Genomic DNA, 24,917 nt, shown 5'->3' with positions numbered 1-24,917 from the left:
TAATCAGTTTGAAGGATATAATATCTACTATAATATCTATAATATCTACTATAATATCTACTCAGAGGGGGGAGTAAAGTGAGCCGAGTTATGGGGTTTAGTAAATAGTGAGGTGTAAAAGGTTGAGACATTTCCACTTAAAATTTAAATAGGTCGACTTCACTTTCTGTATAATAATTGGAGCTATTGCGATATCAGTACGGTTAAGCAGTGTAGAGATGGTGCTTTTTGTTCATTACTGCAGTAATCAGGCTTTATTCGGTAGGTAGGCACCTTGAAATTTAGCAAAGGAGAGAGCTGCTATTGTGCTTTACAAATTAACTTTATACAACAAATTGTATTTAAGGTTACAATAGAACTGTAATAAGAAAGCCTACTATATTGAATAGTAACATATTAGTAACACCTGCGTCATCAAATCTAAACACAATAGTAACACCTGCAGTAACACCTGCAGTAACACCTAGGCGTCATCAAATCTAAACACAAAATCCATTCATCTCAAACCGAAAGTATTAATCTGACTAATAACAGCATTATTTAATACTTTCAACACTACTATATAACAAATAATTTGAGGTATGATCCCGAGCCTCAAAGCTATGACAAATGACAAGGCTGCAGGCCAAACGCCCAGCAGTGAAGAAGCAGAGAAAAAGAGAAAGAAGCTCTCAGAAAAAGGTACTGTTAAATCAAAAAAACCTATACTCAAAGTTTCTAAAGATGTTTCTAAAGATGTTTCTAAAGATTTTTCTAAAGATTTTTCTAAAGATTCTAAAGCCCCTCCAAAGAAAAGTGCCATTAACCCAAAAGCAGTCCCCAAGTTTAATCTCCAAGGGCTGTGTTGTCGCTGTAAAAGTGATAACATGGCCTATGAGTCCATTTCTTGTCAGATATGTAAAGACGTTTTCCACGCATGTTGTAAGGATAAGGCTGGCACACTTATGCCCACGTCTATTTGTGCACGGACTTTCCTGACGAATATTTTGCCAGTTATTCACAAATACGGTAATACATATTCCCAAAGATATGGTGACTTTGGCTGGACATGTCCTAACTGTAAGAAAGCTCTCCTTGCAAAAACTGCTGTTAAAACTGCGGACTCAACTTGTAATACAAGCATGGATAGCACCAAGAGTGTGGCTAGCACTGAGAGTGTGGCTAGCACTGAAAGTGTGGCTAGCACTGAAAGTGGGGCTAGTATCACCACTGATACAACTTCCAGCAATGGAGATGAGAAGACATTGATTGAAACTTTGAGCAATTTTAAAGTAAGTTTACTGTCAAGTGTAGAAGAACTTATTTCCATCAAACTTAAATCACACATAGATTCTCTGCTCACAGAAGTACCAAATCTTACACAAAGATCCAGCACCCCTAGTAGTGCATCATCTATCCCTAGTAGTGCATCAGCCCTAGCCCTGCAAACATCTAGTTCTTTAAGTGCTTGTCCAATGAAGTCTACCAGTTCACTTTCATCTTCAAAGAGCTACAGTGTTGCGTTGTCTCCTGAATCGGCTATAGATAGCCCGACTAGTACTGCTACTGAGAACTTCATAGAACTAACCAAGAAGGAAACTCCTATGCAAAAACTTCCCTCTGACAATATCCATAATAATGCTCCTGATAATCATGTTATCGTCCTCAATGTAGAAGCTAGTAATATTAATCTTGAGGAAGCAGGAAAGCTAGCTAGCAAAGCCCTTGGTACAATACCCATGATCTTCTTGACCCCTAAACCAAAGACAGGCAAAATTGTTATCTCCTTCCCTTCAGAAAAAGATAGAGAGGATGGGAAAATAGCCCTTGCAAACTCATCAGCTGTAACTTCGTCCAAAATCACTGTTAATGATGCAAAGAAAATGTTCCCGAAAGTCACAGTTACGAATATTCCAAACAACTTAATCTCCCACATTGTCTCTGAAAATCTATCAGTTCCTGAATTTCGAGAGAAGGTTAAAACCTTCATGGAAGTGAAGCTTCTGGAAAAGAATCAATATGTTAAAGATTTGGTGACCAAGCATGATAGAACATTTAAAGTTGTGTATGTCAATTATGGAAGAGACTACACTACTGTTGGGATTAAAGTGTCTCCTGATATAAGGCATTTCCTGTTAAACAATCAGTCCATTTACATAGGAAATTCCAGATGTAAAGTAGTTGATAGATTTGATCTTAAGCAGTGCTTCCGATGTCAGAAACTGGGACACATTTCATCTCAGTGCCAGGAAACTGATGTTATTTGTATGTATTGTAGTGCATCACACATAACCCGGGCTTGTCCCTACAAAGAGGTCAGAAGAAGTCACAGATGCACCAACTGCTCACACTCCACTTATGAATCATACAGAGAATCTTGTAACACCCATCACTCTGGTGCTGAAAACTGTCCCATCATAATGCTGGAGAAAGAGAGTCTTCGACAAAGAACAGAGTACTCAAAAAACATGTAAAGACTACGCTTCTCAACCTAAATGTCGGACTGTTTAACACGAGGTCACTATGTAATAAAACTGCACAAGTATTTGAGCAACTGTCTGACTCCAATATTAATGCCTGTTTCCTGACAGAAACTTGGCTACGTAAGGGAGATACGTCAAAAATAGCGGAAATTAAAGACCTAGGTTATAATATTGTTCACCAATCTAGAGCTGGTAGAGGAGGTGGTGTCGCTATTGCCTTTAAGAAAGATCTTAGCTTCAATAAACGCCCTACAAAGACCCATAAATCCTTCGAACATGTTGAGTGTGTGCTGAAGTCAAGTTCCAATGACCTTCTTCGTTTCTGCTGTATCTATCGATCTTGTACGGCTAAAATGTCCAAAATGACAGACTTTTTACGGGAATTTAATGAATATCTTGACAGTCTAACTCACCTTCCAGGTAGACTGATCATTGCTGGAGACTTCAATATCCATGTCGAAGACCTCACTGATCCTGATACGATAAATTTTATCCATCTCATATCAAACTATGGCCTCATCCAGCATATTTCCAGTTCAACACACATTGGGGGTGGAATCTTAGACCTTGTTCTTACTAGAAGCAATGCGTGTGATATGTTGAACATAAAAGATATAAATGTAGCTAAAACAGTAACAACATAAGATCACTACTTCGTAAATTTCTCTATTGCCTTTCCTCACCACAAAGGAAGCAACAAAGAAGATATGGTGGGCAGAAAGATATCAGATATAGACATGAATCTTTTCAAAGAGGATCTGTTGCTATCTGACATAAATGACCCCAACAAGTTTATTGACTGCAACTCTGCCACAGAACTCTATAACAAAGAACTTCGCAGAATTCTTGATAAACATGCTCCCCTTATCTGTTTTAGCATTAATCCTGATCAAAGCAAGTGGGTGGACACAAAATGTCAAACTGCCAGAAGGAAACGAAGAAAAGCTGAACGTGACAACAGGAGACTACAAACTGCAGATTCAAAATTGGACTATAAAAAAGCTGTTAAGCATGCTGAGGCAGTTATAAACACCACTAGACAGCTATACTATGAAAATCGTCTGCAAAGCTGTGAGGACAATAAAAAAGATACCTACAAAATAGTCAATCAGCTAATGGATCGGGACATATCTAAAAACTTGAAGCCTAATAACAAACCTGCTGAAACTCTATGTGAGGAGATGAAAGAGTTTTTCAATGATAAAGTGGAAAAGATTTACTCTGCCATTAACAATGATACTGCAGCTGACACTCTACTTGACCACTCAGAACCATTTCGGCGAAGCCTGGAGCCAATTTGAAACCATAAGCGACAATGATCTCAAAATGATTCTTTCTGAACTTAACAAAAAAGAATGTGAAGAGGACCCCATCCCTCTAAAACTTCTAATGCAGTGTTTTAATGAAGTTAAACCAATTGTGTCATTTATTATCAATGACTCACTTGTCACTGGAAAATTTCCGTCAGTCTTAAAGAGTGCTCTTGTCAGACCAGCCATCAAAGATGATAAAGGAGATGTCAATAGCTTCAACAACTATAGACCAATTAGTAACTTACCTTTCCTCTCGAAACTCATTGAAAAGAGTGTCCAGAAACAAATGACCAAACATCTTGACTATCACAATCTTCATGCTGAGCATCAAAGTGGTTATAGGTCAAATCATAGCTGCGAAACTGCAACCCTTACCATCTACAATGATCTTCTTTGTATCAGTGACATGAAAAGCAAGGTTATCCTCCTCCTTTTGGACCTCAGTGCTGCTTTTGATACTGTAAATCATCACTTGCTCCTAAAAAAACTAAAAAAGGACTTTGGTTTTGAAGGTACTGTTCTCGAATGGTTTACATCATACCTTAATAACAGATCCTTCACAGTAACTATTGATAAATCAAGATCAAAGAGATGCTTCCTTAGAATTGGAGTCCCGCAAGGTTCAATTCTAGGTCCAATTCTGTTTATACTTTACACAAAGGAGCTCAATCGGATCGCAAAGATACATGGATTTAACATCCATATGTACGCAGATGACACTCAACTGTACATTGAGTTTAACCCACTATTTCGAGATCTGTCAACAATCGAAGAGAGAATAACAAATTGTTTTGAAGATATTAAGACCTGGATGACCCAAAATAAACTCAAACTGAACCAAAACAAAACAGAAGCTCTTGTAGTACAGACCAAGAACAGTTACTCTTCATGTCCAGTCGATTCAATACAACTTGACAATGCAGCTGACCCTGTGGATGCATCCCGCACAGTGAAAAGTTTAGGTGTCCTATTTGATCAATTCCTAACATTTGAAGACCAAATAAATTCAATTATCAGTTGCTGCAACATCCATCTGAGGAACCTTCGAGTTATAGGCTCAAAGCTTAACTATGATCTAAAAAGACAGCTCATTCACTGCTTGATCTTTTCAAAACTAGACTACTGCAATGGACTCCTATACGGTTTACCCGATCTTCTCATAAAGAAACTCCAGAAGGTACAAAATTCCTGTGTTCGATTCTTGTTTGGTTGGAAAGCTATCAAAAAATGGGACAGTGTCACTCCATTCCTGAAAAAAGCCCATTTTCTTCCAATACGACAACGAATAGAGTATAAGATTGCTCTAACTGTGTTCAAATGCATCAACAACATAGCGCCGGAGTATATCACCAAATGTATTGACATCAAGAGTCAACCTGTACGTGTACTAAGAACTGAAGAAGACTATTTCCTCCTAAATGTTCCTCCTATTTCAAACTATAGTAAAACCGAGAGAAGTTTCAGCTACTGCGGACCCTCTGTTTGGAATCAGCTTCCTTATCAATTGAGAACACTAACTGATATCGTCTTATTTAAAAAGAAACTAAAAACTCATCTCTTTGAAAACGTATTTGTATAAGTATCATGTATTACCTCTCTCATAAAATCCATACTTCATAAAAATAAGTTCTTATGTACATGTTACTCATGAGTCGCTTTAGATGGTTTGAATTGAATCTTTGGGTTTTGAGTTCTTTATGGCTATAAAGCGATGTATAAATTCCTACTTATTATTATTATTATTATTTTGTTGAAAATATTAGCCAGTCCAAAGTAAATTATTAAACATGTCACAACTAACCCGGTGTTGGTGTTGTTGGGAGGAAAGTGAATGACGTCATTGTTCTCATCGTGTTTCAGAAGATGAGAGTTATCCTTTATCGGGTTGTTCATCACCGGGCCTCCCTTGTTCTTGTACAGCACGCTCATCTCCTGCTTCAGAGGCCTGCATATAGTCTAAGTGTGAGAACGAGAAGGTTGTAGAATATTCTTGAAAATAAAGGAATTTACTCAATATCGATATTGTTCAGACATTTTCATGCCGCACGAGAGGAGATGATTGACGCTTGGTATTTGAAAAGTTCGAATGTTCTGGAATCCCCTATAGCAACGGGAATTCGATGATAAAGGAAATCTACCAACCAGGAAAAGTTTGCTTTAAAAACACAACAACTTTATTAATTTCATGCAACTATATTAATTTCACGATATCTCACATCAGAGATTTGCGCCTAGGAGCGTCACTACGGGTAAACTTTCTACTTTTGACTAGACATTTGATGAGACTGGTCGGTTAAACTGGGCAGTGCTCAAAACCACGAGATTTTGTTTTCCGTATCACCCAGGATTCCTCAGAAGCTAAAATATTGAAACTTCGGCAGACACTTTTGTTTTCAAGAGATCAACGAAGCATGCAATGATTAGATGTACTGAATATTACAGTGGAAACAATGTAGTCAAGTTCTACAGTACACAGTACATACAAGGTGCTTGATGGGATGTATACAGCCGTCAAATTGGCAATTAATGAATTCTTGGCGAGGTAGACCAGAGGAGGATAGCGTAGGTGTTGGTTTCCTACAATTAATTTTAATAGGTTTTGTGTAATGTCTTTCAATTGGTATTGCGAGATGAAATTGGAGTGTACGTATTCTGATACATTTTTAGTGAGCTGTTAGGTACATTCTTGAATAATATCGCTGGTGTAGCCTTAGAAAGTTTTAACAAAAGTACACAGATCAGTTAATTATTGATTATTACATCCGGCTTCTTCTGTGAATGAGGTAAGAGTAACATTTTGGAGAATCATGATTCTGATTATAGTTGATTACAACTGTGGTTTTGGAGTAAAGTAAGATAATGGCAGCATCTGCTGCATCTTGGCTCTTTCCATGGTCCTTTCCATGGTCCTTTCAATGGACGGGTGTCATGCTATCTTACAGCATTAGTTTAAAATGATACTTAGATTACATAAAAATGCGGTGTAGCTGTGGTTAAATTGTGGTTAAACTACCACAACTAAGGGCCGAGCAAGGGGCACGACCCTCTGCAGCCAGTGTAAGTAAATAGCAGCTGTCAAAACAGTGGTTTATATATTGTGAAGATTATCAAGGTATCCAATACCAAGATAGAGCCCATGTCAAAAAGTCTTCACATCAGTTACATAATCTTGAATTACATTTGGTGAGAAGTTTGTACGGGGATGTATAAAACAAGAACAGTTGTATCTACAAATACAGCAGCACCTGCACAGCTGCCGTAATGGGTATGTACATTTATAGCATTCCGGAAAGGAAGCCTGCGATTCAGAAAAAGCTTAATTTTAAGTACACCACTGTTTGCTACATGTCTATGTATTGTAGATGTCCTAAATTGTTAAGCACTCCAAATGAAACTACCTTACAAGACATATTTATAACGTACGAAATGTGGCGGTTTTCCGAAAATTTCGCCATATTTTCGGACCGCCAAAATTTCGGTCGTCGTAATAGAATCCGTCGCATTATCTTTTAGCTTATTTCAATGACTGTGCCTTCACTGCTTTATTTTGTTTCTAAAAAGTAATATCAAGTAAAATAAATAAATAAATTCTGGCATCTTGGGACAAATTATCACCACACCAATGACGAATTGAATGTCAAGCAATACAGTTTAAATTTGCATTAAAATACATGTATGTGCTAACATGAAAGTCTTACAGTCTTAATACAGACTAAGTTTGAACATGATTTTACCGAATTTCAGAAATTTCCTTACTGCTTACTGTCACAAAAAATGATGAAAAATACCCTTATTTTCTGTGACGTCCGAAATTTGACGGTTTTTGTTCAATTTCGCCATATTTTCGGACCGCCAAAATTTTGGTCGTCGCAAATTAGGCCGCCATAAATATGTCTTGTAAGGTATGCAGATTGCAATTGTACACAATTATTTATTATCCATAGTACCTCACAAAAATATGGTCAGTGTCTTTCCAACCGACTTGACCGACCAGTCTCCATTCTCCAATAATCATTCATCCAGTGCAGTATGTGATAAAATGGTGCCACACCATAGTACATACCCACTATCGATACCACCGGAGATGCCTAGAATTTCAGTTCTACTGTATAATAATATGCTAGCAGTAATAAATGTAAGATCTAAAGAAACTGCCGTAATATTATTGCACTGAGTAAGTTGGAGGAAGCAATCTCTCTCTCTCTCTCTCTCTCTCTCTCTCTCTCTCTCTCTCTCTCTCTCTCTCTCTCTCTCTCTCTCTCTCTCTCTCTCTCTCTCTCTCTCTCTCTCTCTCTCTCTCTCTCTCTCTCTCTCTCTCTCTCTCTCTCTCTCTCTCTCTCTCTCTCTCTCTCTCTCTCTCTCTCTCTCTCTCTCTCTCTCTCTCTCTCTCTCTCTCTCTCTCTCTCTCTCTCTCTCTCTCTCTCTCTCTCTCTCTCTCTCTCTCTCTCTCTCTCTCTCTCTCTCTCTCTCTCTCTCTCTCTCTCTCTCTCTCTCTCTCTCTCTCTCTCTCTCTCTCTCTCTCTCTCTCTCTCTCTCTCTCTCTCTCTCTCTCTCTCTCTCTCTCTCTCTCTCTCTCTCTCTCTCTCTCTCTCTCTCTCTCTCTCTCTCTCTCTCTCTCTCTCTCTCTCTCTCTCTCTCTCTCTCTCTCTCTCTCTCTCTGGAATGGTCTCCCAGGTAGTGAGGAATGTTCATTTTGCTCATTACATATCACAAACTACATTATTGATTTCAAGTGGTCCGTGCAAAGCAACAGCTTGATAGAAATGTTGGTACTGATTACATGCTTTACTTGGGAGCGTTCTGTGAAATCATCGATTATCATCTGGTGTAGAGTGCATGATCAATGATCATAATGTTATCTCTTATCATGATCATTAATTTGGTCTGTCAACCGATGATTAGTGGACGCGACGAAAATGTTTAACATTTTCCGAATATTCTCACGGAAAAACTAGAGCTCACAACACAGTTTTGTTTAGACTTGGGATGACTTAATGTATAAAAATGTGCCGATAGTTATACACACAGGACACCAGACACACACACAGACATACACACAGACATACACGCTCTCTCTGCTTTGATACAATTGTAATTGATAAACTACAATAGTTTTGACATGCACGCAGTCACGATTTAGTCACGTGATTTGACTCTTATTCCTGACGTAAAACAGAGATTGGTCTCGTCAGTGATCAGACATGCCCTTATATGGTGTTTAGGTTGATGACGCATGAACGATCAACATGTAGGGAGATTAGAGACACCCCTAAATTATTTGCAATATTTATTGCCTTATTGGTGGGTATTTGTTGAAAGTGGTTTGACTACATTTTGAGCACTTTATTCTGCAGAAAAGATGGCTGGACTTACAGTAATTAAAAGTAAATTAAAAAAATCAAAATTGAATTCTTGTGAACGAACACATTTTAATTTCTCACATAATAGAGAGAATATATTAAATGCATTTTAAAGCAAGTCATAGCTAGGTGCTATAAACCATAAAACTGATTAATTTAAAACTCAAAACTAAAAATAAGAATTACCCTTGTTTCTGCAGTTTAGTAGGATGACAGCAAGTGTAGTAGAGAGTCTTGATAAGAATGCCCACCAAATACAGAGCTCCCATACTCACTATAGCTATCAGCCCGTACTCAATCTCATGGACTGTCTTGTAGTACCTGAACAACAATTATCAAATATCACAAAAATAGTACAGTAGTGGTATAAGTAGTATTGTGTGTGATAAATAGCGGATTTTTTGAGAGGGAGCACCTTCTTAAAGAGGCGTGGGAACAAGGCTCTAATGAGAGATTTAAAATCGACATGTTACTATGACATGTTACTATGACGATTTAAATTAAAGTTTGAATTGCTCTCAAGGTCTCGACAATTTGGGGGCATGATAATATAATAAAAGTTTGATTTCCTGCTACATATTGATTCTTGATATTATGTAGCGTAAAGGTTTACAAAGTACTTACCAAACAGTTCCTATGACAACGTTCTCCACGTTTAGACAAACGTGGTAAAGGACCACCCTGTTTCGTGACCGTCCAGGACTCACGTTTACGAAGGTAAACGCCTTCAACATTGCCACTGTGAAGTTGAATGCGATTTCCTGAGAAAAAAAAGAGAAATTAGATATCTCAGTTGAGTTGCTCGGTAACTTTGTAACGAGTTGTACTGGGCCGTGGGAAAAATCGGAGCATCCAAAATAAAGTCAGTATTCAAAAAACGTGATCAAATGACACTCATAATGGAGCAGTTTTTCAATTCATTTATTCAATGCAAACGCTGAAGCTGTCATAATTATAACTGGTAACTTAACACGTGGTTTGTTATCAGATAACACGTCACAATTACCTCATGGTTGCTGCTGGAGAAGCTACTGTCGAGGTAGAGTATCCATAGCAACATGATAAGGGAATGAGTGAAGAGGAGGAGGATGAGGTATCCTCGGTACAGAGATGCGAACACTGCGAGACACAACATCCTGTAACTCACCAGGAACACTTTGTATAGGGTAACACAAAGCAGGCCCACTGTAGTCTGATCGTATGACTCCTGTAAAGGGGGGGTATAAGATATTTCCTTGTGTTTGAATGACAGATCGTATGACTCCTGTAAAGTGGGATATAAGATATTTCCTTGTGTTTGAATGACAGATCGTAGGACAACTGTAAAGTCAGATATAAGATATTTCCTTGTGTTTGAATGACAGATCGTATGACTCCTGTAAAGTGAGATATAAGATATTTCCTTGTGTTTGAATGACAGATCGTAGGACTCCTGTAAGGGAGATATAAGATATTTCCTTGTGTTTGAATGATAGATTGTATGAACTATGCTCATGATATCAGGATATATTATAATGCGTTAAATGGCTCGTTTGTCCTAATAAAGCTATTAATGAAGTTTCCTGAACGGGCCGCATTCGTGTACATTTCAACTTTCTTTAAACTAGCCCGCATTTAAATCAATTACTACAACAGACAAACTGGACTTGACGAAAACTCAATAATCTCTAGGTTACATTTTTCATTGCGGAACATTTTTATTGACAAATCAACAGACATGGTCCGTTCAATGAATTGTTTCATTGTTTATCGAGGACTGGTTAATCAGATGTATGGTTGCTATTATCGGTTAGATATACTGTAAAAACACTCTCCTGGGGCTCGGTACACGAACACCGTACAATACACTGCACTCAATCTTAACACGGCTATTCGTTAGAAATGTAGATTATACCCATCATAGAGACACAACTAGAAGACAATGGAACATAAAGACACAAAGATATTGTATTCTAATAAAACAGGGCCAACAACAACAACAACAGCGAGACAATAAGATTGAGACGTACCCTGCGAGGCATGCGCTGGTACTTGATGCTGAGAGCGAGGCAGAAAGACACCTGCAGTGTACCCAGAATAGCTGGAGCTAGGAGGTTGTAGGTGAACACTTGCATGTAGAATATCAGGTAAAGTTGAAGTAACACCTGGGACATAATGAGGGAGTTGTAAATCTTAGTTCTATATAACTTCATGACGTCGCGTTCCATAGAAACAGCAATAGCAGCAAATCTGGGGAAACTTGGTGGACATTGACTTTTTTCACACAATTTGAGTATGTTGACTTCAACATTATGTTGCAGCTCATTGTGGTTAATCTCAATGTTGGAGTGATGTTTTTCTGGTGCACAAAACACTGCAGTACGGTTATGTTGAATAATTGTGGTTAATGGGTCATCTATGTGGCCACTATGGTGGTTAAAATACCAGTTTTAGGGTTAACCACCATTTTGAGATATGATATTATGAACTGAGTAGTCATTATATTGAGATCATATCATGGTGCAACTATCACAAAAGTTTTCAAACCTCATGGGGGGCATTTTGTGGTCCTAATGGTGGTTAAATTGAAGATGAACGGTGAGCTATAAATATTGCTCTGATTATAGATGTATAGTGGTGGTTGTTCATTTGTGCATGGATGATAATTTTTTATCACAAATGTGCAATTTAATAGTATGGTTGATTTGAGGTGGTTAATATTCGTAAAAAGTGCTAAAAAGATGGTTAAAATGTCAAAATTTGTTGTTAACCACCAATCAAAACATTATTAATGATTTTAGTCAACATTTTATGGTCAACAAAGGACATTTGAAGGGTCTTGATAAAAGTTATCAAGAAATGTTGTCATAAAAGTGGTTAAAAGGGCTATATTACTTGCTAGGCTGTTGAACAAGGCATCTATTAAAGTGAAAATTAACCACAATATGAACTTCAGATAATGGTTTGCTATCCAAATGAGTGTATATTTGTTTGCAAATGCATAATTTACCCCAAGTTCATGCATTCGGATCAATGTGCAGCTAAGGTGGTTAAAATGTCTCGAAAATACCCTATATTTGCACTAATTAACCATTTTTAGAGCACATATTAGCTTTGTAAAGCTATAGCTGGCCATGCTACATTATCTAGATATAACTACCTGCTCATTTATATGACCAGAAACATTGCTGAGTCCTCTGTTGCGTCCATCATGGTTAATAAAGGTCTAAAATTGACCAAAATCAGTGTTTTTGGTCGTTTTAACCACCATACGGCCACACATTTTGTTGTATTATCTTTAAAATCACTTATTATCCTCCAGCTATCTCTCATAATCAAATATCAAAACAAAATAAGGCACAAAAAGTTCGGAGGTTGCTGAATAATGGTTAATTTGGGATGGCTTCTGTTGACCGAAAGTCCAAAATAAACATGTTTTAACCACATTGAGGCCACATCTAAGGTTTTATGGTATTGGGACCATAGTCAAAAGTTTTGGGCACCTGAATGGTGACCTCTGCTTTTGAAATTATGGTGATATTTCAATGCTGTGCCATACCAGGTGGTTAAGTACGCGCTAGCGCGCGCGCACGCGTACAAACATGGTTTTTTTGATATACCACAGTTGGTGGTTAACTGTTCTACATCAAACCTTCACTAAAAGTATTGGGCACCATAGTGGTGACATAATATATAAAGAATTTAAGCCTAGACTAAATATGTTGGCCTACAGATGGTTAAGTACGCGCTAGCGCGCGCACGCGTACACTATAACATAAACAAATAAACCACTCCACAGACCACATTTATTAATTTTTTTAATTTCCTTCTTCAACTATGTGTCAATGAACCATTTTTGTTCAATAATGACCATCAATATTAACTGTAGTACTTATATCTTCACTGTAGTAAGGGTTTGGGTGTTAGAGGTATAAAAAATGTCCACTAACAAATCAGTCATTTTTCGACTACTTAACCACCTAACTCAGCACCAAAATTTTCTGAGATTTTTTTCGTTGCACTATCATGAAGCTATGACATTTTTGGACCTATGTAAATAATCAGATTACTAAAATTCATAATCTTTGATTTTTAAGGGGGGGTTAAATGCTTCAAATTGGTGTATTTCAAAGTTTCCCCAGATTTGCTGCTATTGCTGGAAATTAATTCGAGTAAGAACATATTGAACACTTCTGATGATGGTCTGAGCTGATGCGATACTCACATGCATAAATAAACTTGGATATATAAAACATGGATAAATATAACTTCACTAAAAACTGAAGGAAAGAGGGGACATCGCAATTTTTGTAAGTGTATATTTGTGGGATTTCTCAGATTTATTGCAAAACAGCAAATAAGTCAAGAATTCCAACTTTGATCTCACCATTTTGCCGTCGAAAACCAAATGAGGGGCTAAATCTTGGCTTAATGGCGATGCCCCCCCCCCCCCCCCCCCTTCCTCTCAAAATAAAAGCAAGTAGTACCTGAGGTGCCGCTTCAAGAGCCTCGAACAGTCGGAGAAGAGTGATGTCGCGTAGGCTGTAGTCAGCAGCTCGTTCCAACAAGCATAACTTACAGAAATAATTCTGAATGTCCTGTAATAATAGGCATGATTTCAACCGCGCTGTTGAATGTAATTCTATAAACATTTATTTGGGATGTGTAATAACAATGGGGTAACGTAGTCTAGCTGGATATAGCTGCGATCATTATATTGCAATGTTTTGAATTTTTGACTAGGTTTTAAATAAAGTTACTCCCTAAACCAAACTCAATTTCTGATAGATTTGCAGTTTGACGATAACTCAATAATCAGATACAGTCCTTTTACCAGTCTTACGGATGCGTCTGTAAATTTTGATTTCGATATTCTCAGAAATTTGGTCAATCACAGGCTCGCGGTTTGATTCAGATCGATGACCAAATTAAAACACGTCTCAGGACTTTGTTTGGTACAATTCCCACACATTGACTCTAGACACAGGGGGTGGGGAGGGTAGTATTCCCACACATTGACTCTAGACACAGTGGGTGGGGAGGGTAGCAGACAATTCCCACACATTGACTCTAGACAGAGGGGGTGGGGAGGGTAGTAGACACACAATTCCCACACATTGACTTTAGACAGAGGGGGTGGGGAGGGTAGTCGGACAATTCCCACACATTGACTCTAGACAGAGGGGGTGGGGAGGGTAGTCGGACAATTCCCACACATTGACTCTAGACACAGGGGGTGGGGAGGGTAGTCGGACAATTCCCACACATTGACTCTAGACACAGTGGGTGGGGAGGGTAGTCGGACAATTCCCACACATTGACTCTAGACACAGGGGGTGGGGAGGGTAGTAGTTGTCGGACAATTCCCACACATTGACTCTAGACACAGGGGGTGGGGAGGGTAGTAGTTGTCGGACAATTCCCACACATTGACTCTAGACACAGTGGGTGGGGAGACAATTCCCACACATTGACTCTAGACACAGGGGGTGGGGAGGGACAATTCCCACACATTGACTCTAGACACAGTGGGTCGTGAGGGTAGTAGACACACCAGAATCCAGCTGTCTCTCTCTGACATTTAGCGAGCTTGTTATCTGGCGTTACCTTGCCGCTCCTAACTGACTTATCCAGCACCACCACAGCCACTTTACACCCTGTCTTCAGACCAGATACTCGGTTACACTGCTTATTGTACATTGGGGGCTTGATCAGGTTAATTAGAACGGTAAATAACGGGCAACCTTTACAGGCTACCAGACCCCAAAACACGACCATTACTTTCATTGTTCAGAGATGTATCTCCAACTGAGCTTTTTAATCTAACAACTCCTCAAATGATCTGGTTTCTCTGAACGGCAGTTGAAATTTCCAAGAGTGCAGCTCTGTGAACGAAGCTGACCATAATACACTACTTAATCACGTGACATTAGTATTATGTCGTAATATTAGGTCATGTGCTGTTATAGTGGGGCCGGGAGTGTCCTCCGCTGTACACACCAACAGCTCCCAGGCTCCCCGGTAATTAGTTTCCTGTACCCTCTTCTTTCAGTCATGTGTCACGTGATGTACTCTGACAAGTTTGTGGTGCTGGGAAAGCAATCATTGCTTATTGGTTTAACCATTCGTGGTACTTAAAGATCTGAAGTAGGTCTAATAATACTTAGTATATCTAATTATGTTAAGTATATCATAATTATGTTAAGTATATCTAATTATGTTAGGTATGCTTACTTATCACTTGAAGCCCTGAATAGTGAACGCCAAAGTTTACAAAGAAAAATCTAATCTCAAATCACTAGGCCGGTTTAAATTTGACATTATATGCGGGTGATAGGATGTTTACGAGGAAGTAGATTTGAGAGTTAATACTGGACAGGTTCCTAAGATCACGTCAAACGTTAGGTTGAGTCACGAAACATCCAACATTTATACTACAGTCATTCCACCTCACTTTCTGATTAGATCCCAAGTCTAAACGAGAGTTGTGGTTAAATAATACATTACCGGGCGAACCTAATGCTCGGGGAGGGGGTAAAGTACATACTTTATCCTCATTACTCTCACATACTGATAATAAAATGCCAGGTTACATAATATAACGGATCTTCCCAATCTAAGCAGACTACATTAGGCGGTGCGGTCCGGTTACTGTCACGGGTTTAGCCATTCAGTCGACACTCGAGTGGACAGGTCACCTTTGTAGGCTTGATGTCGTGGTTGGGAATGTCCCAGTCTATGAATTGGCGACATAATATCAATCTCCGACACTGCTTGTCTTTGTTAAGAATCATGCAATTATTCAATCTCAAGAACAAGGATCTGAATGTCTTGTGGGATATTCTAGACGGCACACTGAATTGTGAAGTCATAGATTATATCAACCTGAATAATATACTATTCTAGTACATACATGTCAATCACTTCTTTCACCGGTGTGTATGGTAAGTATTTTGTAAAGTACAAAACACACATCCGCATTCCGAGGTAGTTTGCACGTGGCACTGTGTAAATAGTAAAGTAAGCAGGTTACTGTACTAGAATAACAATAACACCAGTTACAGCGAACATTGTGGAGCCTCAAATACCGCAGATGGTGACAATGGCGACTATATTTGGTAAATCTTTCACATATATTCGTTACACGTGAGGTCGCCATCAGGCGAATCTTATGATTCTTGGAATATGTCTTATTTTGGAGTGATAGTAGAAATAAATAGATTGAATATTCAGGCTGAGATTATTATAAAGCGATAATTAACATAACTGAAGCTGCTGATAAGAATTTGGTAACCGCTTTCAAACAAATCAGACCGTTGCAGATTTTTTATTATCGAGAACTTTGGTCCAATATTTCGAGCTCCACAATTTATTCATTAAGTATTACGTAGATTAGCAAGCAGTAAAAGTTAGGTTTCGTCTCTCTCTCTCTCTCTCTCTCTTTCTCTCTCTCTCTCTCTCTCTCTCTCTCTCTCTCTCTCTCTCTCTCTCTCTCTCTCTCTCTCTCTCTGCCAGGTTTTGAAGAGCAACCTAAAATAGCCTATATATTTGATAAAGCAGTGTTTTAATAACTCCTTCCAGCACACACGCATTATCGAACATATAATGTTATATAATATATATATGTGTGTGTGTGTGTGTGCTTATTAGTGCACGGTAAGAACATACATATTCGGCATGCTCGACTCGGGTGTAGTCGACTGGAGATGGAAAACTGAAATAAGATATCTTAATTCAATGCGTACATAATAATTCGATGGATATATAATATAATGTTGTCAATCGCAGGGCCCGAGCTTCCCTGTACTCTGTTTGGCCATCTGGGAAGCTACACCTAGCGCGCAAAAGGTTGGCCCCTAAATTTTGGGCTATTCTTTTCAGAAGTTATTTTCGGTTTATCATTTGAGCTAGAGCTGGGGGCTCACATTTCAGACAAAGACCGCTGAGAAGAAGATGTGATCAGAAACCCAACAAAATGGGGGTGTTGAAAGAGAGTCAGCTTTACGGCCGTGGGTTTTGTGATTAAGAATATAGCAATTAACGCTGTAATGAGTCTCTGAGTGAGGCCACGTTTCAGAGGAACCTGTATTTCGCGTGATGTGTGGAAGATTTGTCATTCTGACAGATTTTGATTATTTGCAATATTTCGGGTAGCAATATCATACCGATCTGAGACTCAATGAATGTCTCCGAATTACGATTACATAACCTGTTGAGGTAAATATCGTCTTACTTTTTGTTCCCTCCCCATGTGTGGCGTATTGTTCGAACTGCCCGCATCCCTCTTTAGCCGGCCTGCTATTGATTTCTCTACTCACTTAAGTTATCAGTTTCAAAGAAGACCGGTCAATCGACCAATTAATTAAAATCATTATCTTTCAGTATCAGACGGTTAGGTCATCTCCAGAAATTAGATCAAGTCACTCTCCTGATCAAGCACCGTATCACACTACTCTCTTGCTGGAACGATCTGTAAACTCCGCTCTCTACAGTACAAAGCAAGTGATGAGACACTTCATTAGTCGGACCCGTTCATGCTTGAAACGACTTTATCCACAAAATAGAGCTAGGGAGATCACGCGATACAACAGATCACCCTTCAGTTTATGACACTAGCAGGAGTAAGCCTCTAGCAAGGAGGATATGTCATGATACAGGCTATTTTAGTCACGCCACAAGAAATAGTACTGAGCCTGCTCGACCTTGCTCTCTCTTTCTTTCTCCCTTTTCTACTCATCATGATCAAGAGGGGAATACTACAAGTCCTTTGTGTTTAGCACGTCTTATCGAGCATGAAATGTTGGTTTGTAGGTGGCCGGACTGTTTCTCTGACTAACGAACAGTAGGATGTAGGGAGGCAATACTGCTACACAATACACATGGGGAGGGAACACTGCTACATGTTTCAAAACTCTCACCCAACTTCTTCACACACACGCCCCTCTACCCGCTACCGGCACCCTTCTACCGATATAAGTTAATAATAATCCGGCCCGGGTAATTTATGCACTATTTCGGGGGGTATTATGCACTATTTCGGGAGGTAGGTCGATACTTGTACTTGATTCCGCTTGATTGGTAGAGATGTTGTGATCTGTGTTCTTAGTGGGTGAGAGCCCTGCTCCACACAGCTTCTCAACATGTTTTAGGATAACTGGAAATCGTGTGCAGTACTTAGAACCACTTAGTGGTTCATTAACGGTGAACTGTGGTCGTCAGCGTGAATTGTAGACTGTAGTGTTGCAACTCCCGGTATCATCCAATTGTGTTACACATTACTGGTTACCAACTAATTATGTCACACATTATTTACCAATTAGATCACACATAACCAATCAACCGACATTAAATTGTGTGCTAATTTAACTGCTGATCCAATTCACACGTGGTAGGTTGACACTTTATCACCAGGACACTACTCTTCACTTGACAATGACCTGCACATGGAAAATTGAAAAACTCTGCAAAATACTGCAAAATACTAACGTCTCAGGTAATATGTACACACAGTGTGTATATTATTACACGCATAATATTAAGTCAAGAGATAGGAGTATAAATAAATATTACGAGTAAAGTTGGGGCGGGACTAGGTGGTCGTATTATGACACGTTACTGGACACAAGTGTTCCAGATCACTTCATCCTTTAAATGTGTTTCCTAATGAGAATCACATCAAAGGTTTGCCGACTATTGAGTGTTCGGAATTAGAATGATACTTGAATTACGGTTTTCATACGGTCCCTAATATGGGTGTTCCCAAGTGTTGAGCTCAGGTACTCTGATCATTCTCATTTTCAACTCAGACCGACCCCCCACATCATTAGAATACATTCTACAAACACAAACCTGGCTGAGCCCTAACTATTTAGAACATCTAGAATAAACATTACCATTTCTTTACGGAGTCAGCAAGTCAAATGTGTTTAAACTGAAACAACCAGCGGACCAACCAAAAACCTCGCTCCAGTCTCTCATTAAAACCTAGCGACGCCAGACAATCCTCCCACTAGGTGACTAGTTCCTCCCATTATATATATATAATACTTTATGTAAATTAGGTGTGATGAGCGGTAATAAAGGAAGGACCCGGATTGTACACAGTTCGGCATGTAATGGCATTAAGACCAGGAGGACGTTTTAGCCCAGACTGTTGACTCCCCGATCTAATGGGGTTCAGTAACCACACTGTGTGCAGGTCATGTGTTGGAATAGACCGTGTATTCAGGGTATATCGTTACCATGTAACTTAACTGACAGTGTTAGCCCTCTGTGACTGTCGCCCGCCAGCACGCGCCTTGTTAAAATGATTTTTAAATTATCTAACTCTTGCCTTCAAATTGCACAGTACCTACATTACATATTATAACATTATACTCCATTTTCAATTTGTCGGGTGATTTTAACGTGTCTCGTCCCTATTCAGAGGTCAGAGATCACAGAATTTTAGGAAGGACCACTCTAGATTTGATTGGTGAAATTATCTACTTAAGGTAAATGGGCCGTAACTCCGTTGCTTACCAAAATATGCCACCCTAATTGACAGTGGACGATTCATTCGAAATACATATAATAATATATATCACAGAGTTTTCAAACGTCGGCTACCAGCCTGTTTGACGTCACGAACTAAATTCAGGAGTCAAATTATATGCTTTTCAATTCAGGTGTACCATGATTGGTGCCGGGTGTCCACTGTCCTTGAGGGTGAGTGAAGGTGGGGAATACTGGAGATATATTGTTTGTAGAACTGATCTATCTTATGTGGAATATGTGGGACAAGGTATCTAGCTGCCGATTAGGGGGCTCTATGTTGATTATGTGGGACAAGGTATCTAGGTGCCGATTAGGGGGCTCTAATTTGGTGTTGAGTTACCAGGGAGCACATGTGTTGTACCATGTATAATCGTGGCCTCTATTTATCTGAATATTGTTCTTAGTTCACGGGTTCTGTACCCCAAATAACCGATAAACCGTTAGTGATTATAGTAGAGTAGAGTAGAGTAGAGTGGAGTCATTAGTGATGGATAGATACACGGGATCTAGTACCCTCTTGTAGCAGTGTGGGGCCCTGATGTGGCCCTATCCTGATATTAGACCAATGTCTGTCAGCCAGTTCCACAAAAACTAATCTAGGAGACTCGGCGGAGACACAGAACGGCTCGAACTGTAATCTCATTTTAGAAGGTATTATCCATTGTAACACACATGTGCTATAATGGATAATAACACACTTCCACTCACTCAAAATACTTAGAAGCACAGGCACTGAAAGGAATGCTCTGTATTTGTAATATTTAGTTGGTTTGACAAGAGTGGAATGCACCGGCGCTCTCTTTCTCATCTCATTAGAGCATTCTATCACACGACAAGCTCCACAACGTACATATTAGATCACCATTATTTGTTTGACACGTTTCGTTGGTAACCATGACAACCACTACCATACATGGTCATGTCACGTGATTGTTCGAGTTATCACAGAGTCAAGGGCTCGGATGGTGCTCGTTTAAGGACTGATTGACCACTTCAGATGTTCAGACTTTCAAAGGGGGACACTTCGCATGTTAGGGGGAGTATTTTGAGAGGGATTTAAATTCTGTCACGTTCCTGTGAGTGTGACGTCACACCACTAAACATTACACGCTATTCTGTTCCTTACAAATTACTTCCTCTTCCTCTTTATTATATATGAGGTAACACTCATTTTAAGTAATATTATTTCAGGTTTAAAAACACAGTAACGGTATCCTGATCAGGCTTATATAATTAGTAAAAACTCCTGGATAACCGGGCGAGTGTTGACATGTTGATAAGACCATTATACAATCCTCACACGTTCTCCCTTTCCTTACCTTGACAACGGTGGGATCCTTTGATCAATTACTTTGCGAGCAGCTCAACAATGCTGATTGCGTGAAACACAAAGCTGAAATCTCAAATTTCGCACCAGCGGACAGATTTCTTGGTGCTCCAATTTCAAAAGCACCTGCCCCAAATATTAGTGTGCCAGAAGAATGTGTGACACTGACCCTGAGGCTGACTACCCTCGTAAAGCTGTTCCGAGGTACACTTTACAAGCTGGACATGTACAGTGTACTTCGGAACATCAATTAAGGGACTTTAAATTTAAACGACCACTAATGGTACACAAGATTATTGACAGAAAGCCTGTTGGAACATGAGACATCAAATCAATTCAATTACTTAATTATTATTACTTTGATTATGTTATTTAAAAAGTGAAAGCTAAGAAGTGCAGTAGGAATGAGTGATAACACAAGAGAAAGAAAAGAAGGATAACACTAGAGTTCCCGGACCGTTTAGTCGGACACATAATCCATGTTTACCACCACACACACACAATACACACGTTACACACCACGTTACACACCACGTTACACCACGTTACACACAATCTCTCCTGGTACCGGATATCAACTCTCTGGTACATGTCCCATAACGGAAACATATTAGCACAACACGATGCTGTACTCCCTGTTAGCCTGGTATTTGAGAGCAAGCAGACGAGACATTTCCTACACCTTTCAGGGGTCCCAGGGCCTGGCCTAGACCCCTTTACAGGGAACATGTCAGCTAAATAAACCTGGGTCCTGGCGGCTGGCCTATACCCAGGCCTCTTTTTAATGGGTACATATTAGATCCAATATAACATTCCAGCAGGTTTTTGTTGTTCTACAAAACAAACTTTTTCTGAGTTTTGTCTGAGGATAAATCATGCAATATTTATTATTTTCTCACGAGATTTTCTTCAGAGTTAAGGCAGGAATATCCTTCACATTTCATGTAAATTAAACCACTGAGAAATTAGAGTTTGTTGACGGGAGTGATTGCACTTTCTCAACGCTATTCAAACTTTGTGTACTCACAACAGAACTACATACTACAGGAATTCTTACTGGGCACTAATTCTATTTCGTTACTTATGCCTGCAGAAATAGAGGGTTTCAATACTATTGATGTCAAGTGTTACGTTAAACAGGTACTGATAGCCGCGCTGACAAGTTAAGTACTGTAAATCAGAGCCACTCTCAAAATCATTGTTTTCATGGAATTCCTGCTCGTGTCAGCTGAGCAAGATTGCCATTGTTGCACGTGCAAAACAGGTCACTGTCTGGCTTGTAATTACCGTGACCCACAAAGAAGGGGTAATTAGTTAATAACTCATTAATTAACGGAACACAATGAATTAGCAATCCCTGGTCATTTGGAGAGGTGTAAACATGGTGCCCACATTACAACCGTGTAGTATAGTTGCAATCTCCCTGGACAGTGTGTTTCAAGTTAGTGTGAAAACAGGATAGTTGCAATCTCCCTGGACAGTGTGTTTCAAGTTAGAAGTGTGAAAACAGGATAGTTGCAATCTCACTGGACAGTGTGTTTCAAGTTAGTGTGAAAACAGGATAGTTGCAATCTCCCTGGACAGTGTGTTTCAAGTTAGTGTGAAAACAGGATAGTTGCAATCTCCCTGGACAGTGTGTTTCAAGTTAGTGTGAAAACAGGATAGTTGCAATCTCCCTGGACAGTGTGTTTCAAGTTAGTAGTGTGAAAACAGGATAGTTGCAATCTCCCTGGACAGTGTGTTTCAAGTAAGTAGTGTGAAAACAGGATAGTTGCAATCTCCCTGGACAGTGTGTTTCAAGTTAGTAGTGTGAAAACAGGATAGTTGCAATCTCCCTGGACAGTGTGTTTCAAGTTAGTAGTGTGAAAACAGGATAGTTGCAATCTCCCTGGACAGTGTGTTTCAAGTTAGTAGTGTGAAAACAGGATAGTTGCAATCTCCCTGGACACGTGTGTTTCAAGTTAGAAGTGTGAAAACAGGATAGTTGCAATCTCCCTGGACAGTGTGTTTCAAGTTAGAAGTGTGAAAACAGGATAGTTGCAATCTCACTGGACACGTGTGTTTCAAGTTAGAAGTGTGAAAACAGGATAGTTGCAATCTCCCTGGACACGTGTGTTTCAAGTTAGAAGTGTGAAAACAGGATAGTTGCAATCTCCCTGGACACGTGTGTTTCAAGTTAGAAGTGTGAAAACAGGATAGTTGCAATCTCCCTGGACACGTGTGTTTCAAGTTAGAAGTGTGAAAACAGGATAGTTGCAATCTCCCTGGACACGTGTGTTTCAAGTTAGAAGTGTAATAGTTGCAATCTCCCTGGACACGTGTGTTTCAAGTTAGAAGTGTGAAAACAGGATAGTTGCAATCTCCCTGGACACGTGTGTTTCAAGTTAGAAGTGTGAAAACAGGATAGTTGCAATCTCCCTGGACACGTGTGTTTCAAGTTAGAAGTGTGAAAACAGGATAGTTGCAATCTCCCTGGACACGTGTGTTTCAAGTTAGTAGTGTGAAAACAGGATGTACTAATAGTCACGCCCTTCGATCTTGTGTTAGGAAGCTTACTTTGCACATTAGTTGTAGATCAGGTACCAGACCCAACAGAGTATCAGTGGGATCTATTTGAGGGTGTCTAGGTGATGTCACACACTTTATAATGCTACTAGGGGTAGTTACTAGTTAGGGGTGATTTGTAGATGTGAGACTGGAAGCCGGAAGGAGACATGAATATGACTTGCTAAGCAGGGTATTTGGGTCTTCCATTTAATGTAAGAATATTGTACCAGTCACCCGACTAAATGTAAGATTAATCTAGCAGTCCCCTCTAACTCCTCTTCCAAATGAGGGATGAGGTAGCCTCCCAAAATATACCAGTGTGACAGTGTAAATCCATTTGCCATCTTTTCTCACACGCCGCTTTCCTGGAGCCACATTTATACGAGGTTTAGAAAACCGGATATTATAGAGTTATAGCATGCCTTAAACTTGAGAATTTGAGCAGTCATTAGAACGTGCAAACAGGTCTGGGATGGAATGTACACAATATGCAGTACTGGGTAATGAATGTAAATTATGTATCGTGTAGAGATGAGTGTATATATTTATATACTTTCAACACTACTAGAAATAATTAAGCTATTGGATAGCTGTGTAGAGTTCCTGTGAAGCTGCGATAAGAACGTGCACTCATTACCCATTTTCAGCAGTAACTTTACATCATTAACAACAGAAGCAGCTACTCAAGGACAGAGTTAACAGAGATAATAGTAAACTAAGTGCGTACCCAGCAACCCCCCTGAGAATTGAGAGAGTAAGACTGGTGACATATAGTACAACACCACCTCTGCCGTCTTCTGACGAAAGTGCTTAAGTAACATTTTGGAAATTTCCCGGGTTTTTTGGTATAACTTTTGTTTTTGGGTCAAGAACTATCTCTGAGGACCATTGGATACATTCGCCGACCCCCCGAAACCCCCTTTTTGGAACCCCCTAAAATGCAAAAATGGTCATTTGTTTTGGTGTGACAACACCACCTGACACGTGACCTAGTTCCCATTAAAACTGCAGCTGGAGAGTGTGCTTACTTTTGTGGGGTTAACCGGCGGCTCACAATGTCAGAATGTCTGGTGTTGTGGACTATTTTTAGAGTGTTTTTTTGTTCCTTCTCAATTATATCCTGTTGTCGGGTTAGTGACGTAATGGTAATTTTAAGTTTTAGTAGATATCTATTTTAAAACACACACATTGCCGATATCTTGATATGGGGATATGATAATAGGTATGAAGATATACCTGAACCTGCAAAGTGAAAATAATGTGTACTATTTTTAGGGATGGTATGTGTAATGGTGTGATATTGTGTGATATTGTGTGATATTGTGTATTTAGTCATAAAAACCGGAGAGGTGAGCTAATGGCATGAAAAGTGTTGATAAACGGTTGAATTTGA

The 24,917-nt window shown here is 39.4% G+C and overlaps 1 protein-coding gene and 1 long non-coding RNA gene across 4 annotated transcripts in view; one reads left to right on the top strand and one right to left on the bottom strand.

Annotated features, from left to right (window-relative positions):
* LOC134826129 (uncharacterized) overlaps positions 1-24,917 on the bottom strand; it is a 365,739-nt gene that overhangs the window by 281,177 nt on the left and 59,645 nt on the right. For all 3 annotated transcript variants that reach the window (XM_063838412.1, XM_063838411.1, XM_063838413.1), the window contains exons 6-11: positions 13,602-13,712; positions 11,145-11,279; positions 10,142-10,342; positions 9,760-9,896; positions 9,322-9,456; positions 5,577-5,720 (exon numbers count right to left, since the gene is read on the bottom strand). In XM_063838412.1, the coding sequence (XP_063694482.1) occupies positions 5,577-5,720; positions 9,322-9,456; positions 9,760-9,896; positions 10,142-10,342; positions 11,145-11,279; positions 13,602-13,712 (863 nt within the window). The remainder of the gene's footprint in view (positions 1-5,576; positions 5,721-9,321; positions 9,457-9,759; positions 9,897-10,141; positions 10,343-11,144; positions 11,280-13,601; positions 13,713-24,917) is intronic.
* Positions 554-24,917, top strand: part of LOC134826137 (uncharacterized) — a 66,352-nt gene continuing 41,988 nt past the window's right edge. Inside the window, exon 1 of the long non-coding RNA XR_010161661.1 lies at positions 554-579. This is a non-coding gene — a long non-coding RNA (uncharacterized LOC134826137). The remainder of the gene's footprint in view (positions 580-24,917) is intronic.

The sequence above is a fragment of the Bolinopsis microptera genome, chromosome 1 (genome assembly GCF_026151205.1).
Source record: "Bolinopsis microptera isolate Bmic1 chromosome 1, MBARI_Bmic_1.0, whole genome shotgun sequence".
In the NCBI taxonomy this organism is placed as follows: Eukaryota; Metazoa; Ctenophora; class Tentaculata; order Lobata; family Bolinopsidae; genus Bolinopsis; species Bolinopsis microptera.
The sequence above is the reverse complement of the archived record's forward strand: the minus strand, read 5'-3'. Positions and strand labels throughout refer to the sequence as shown.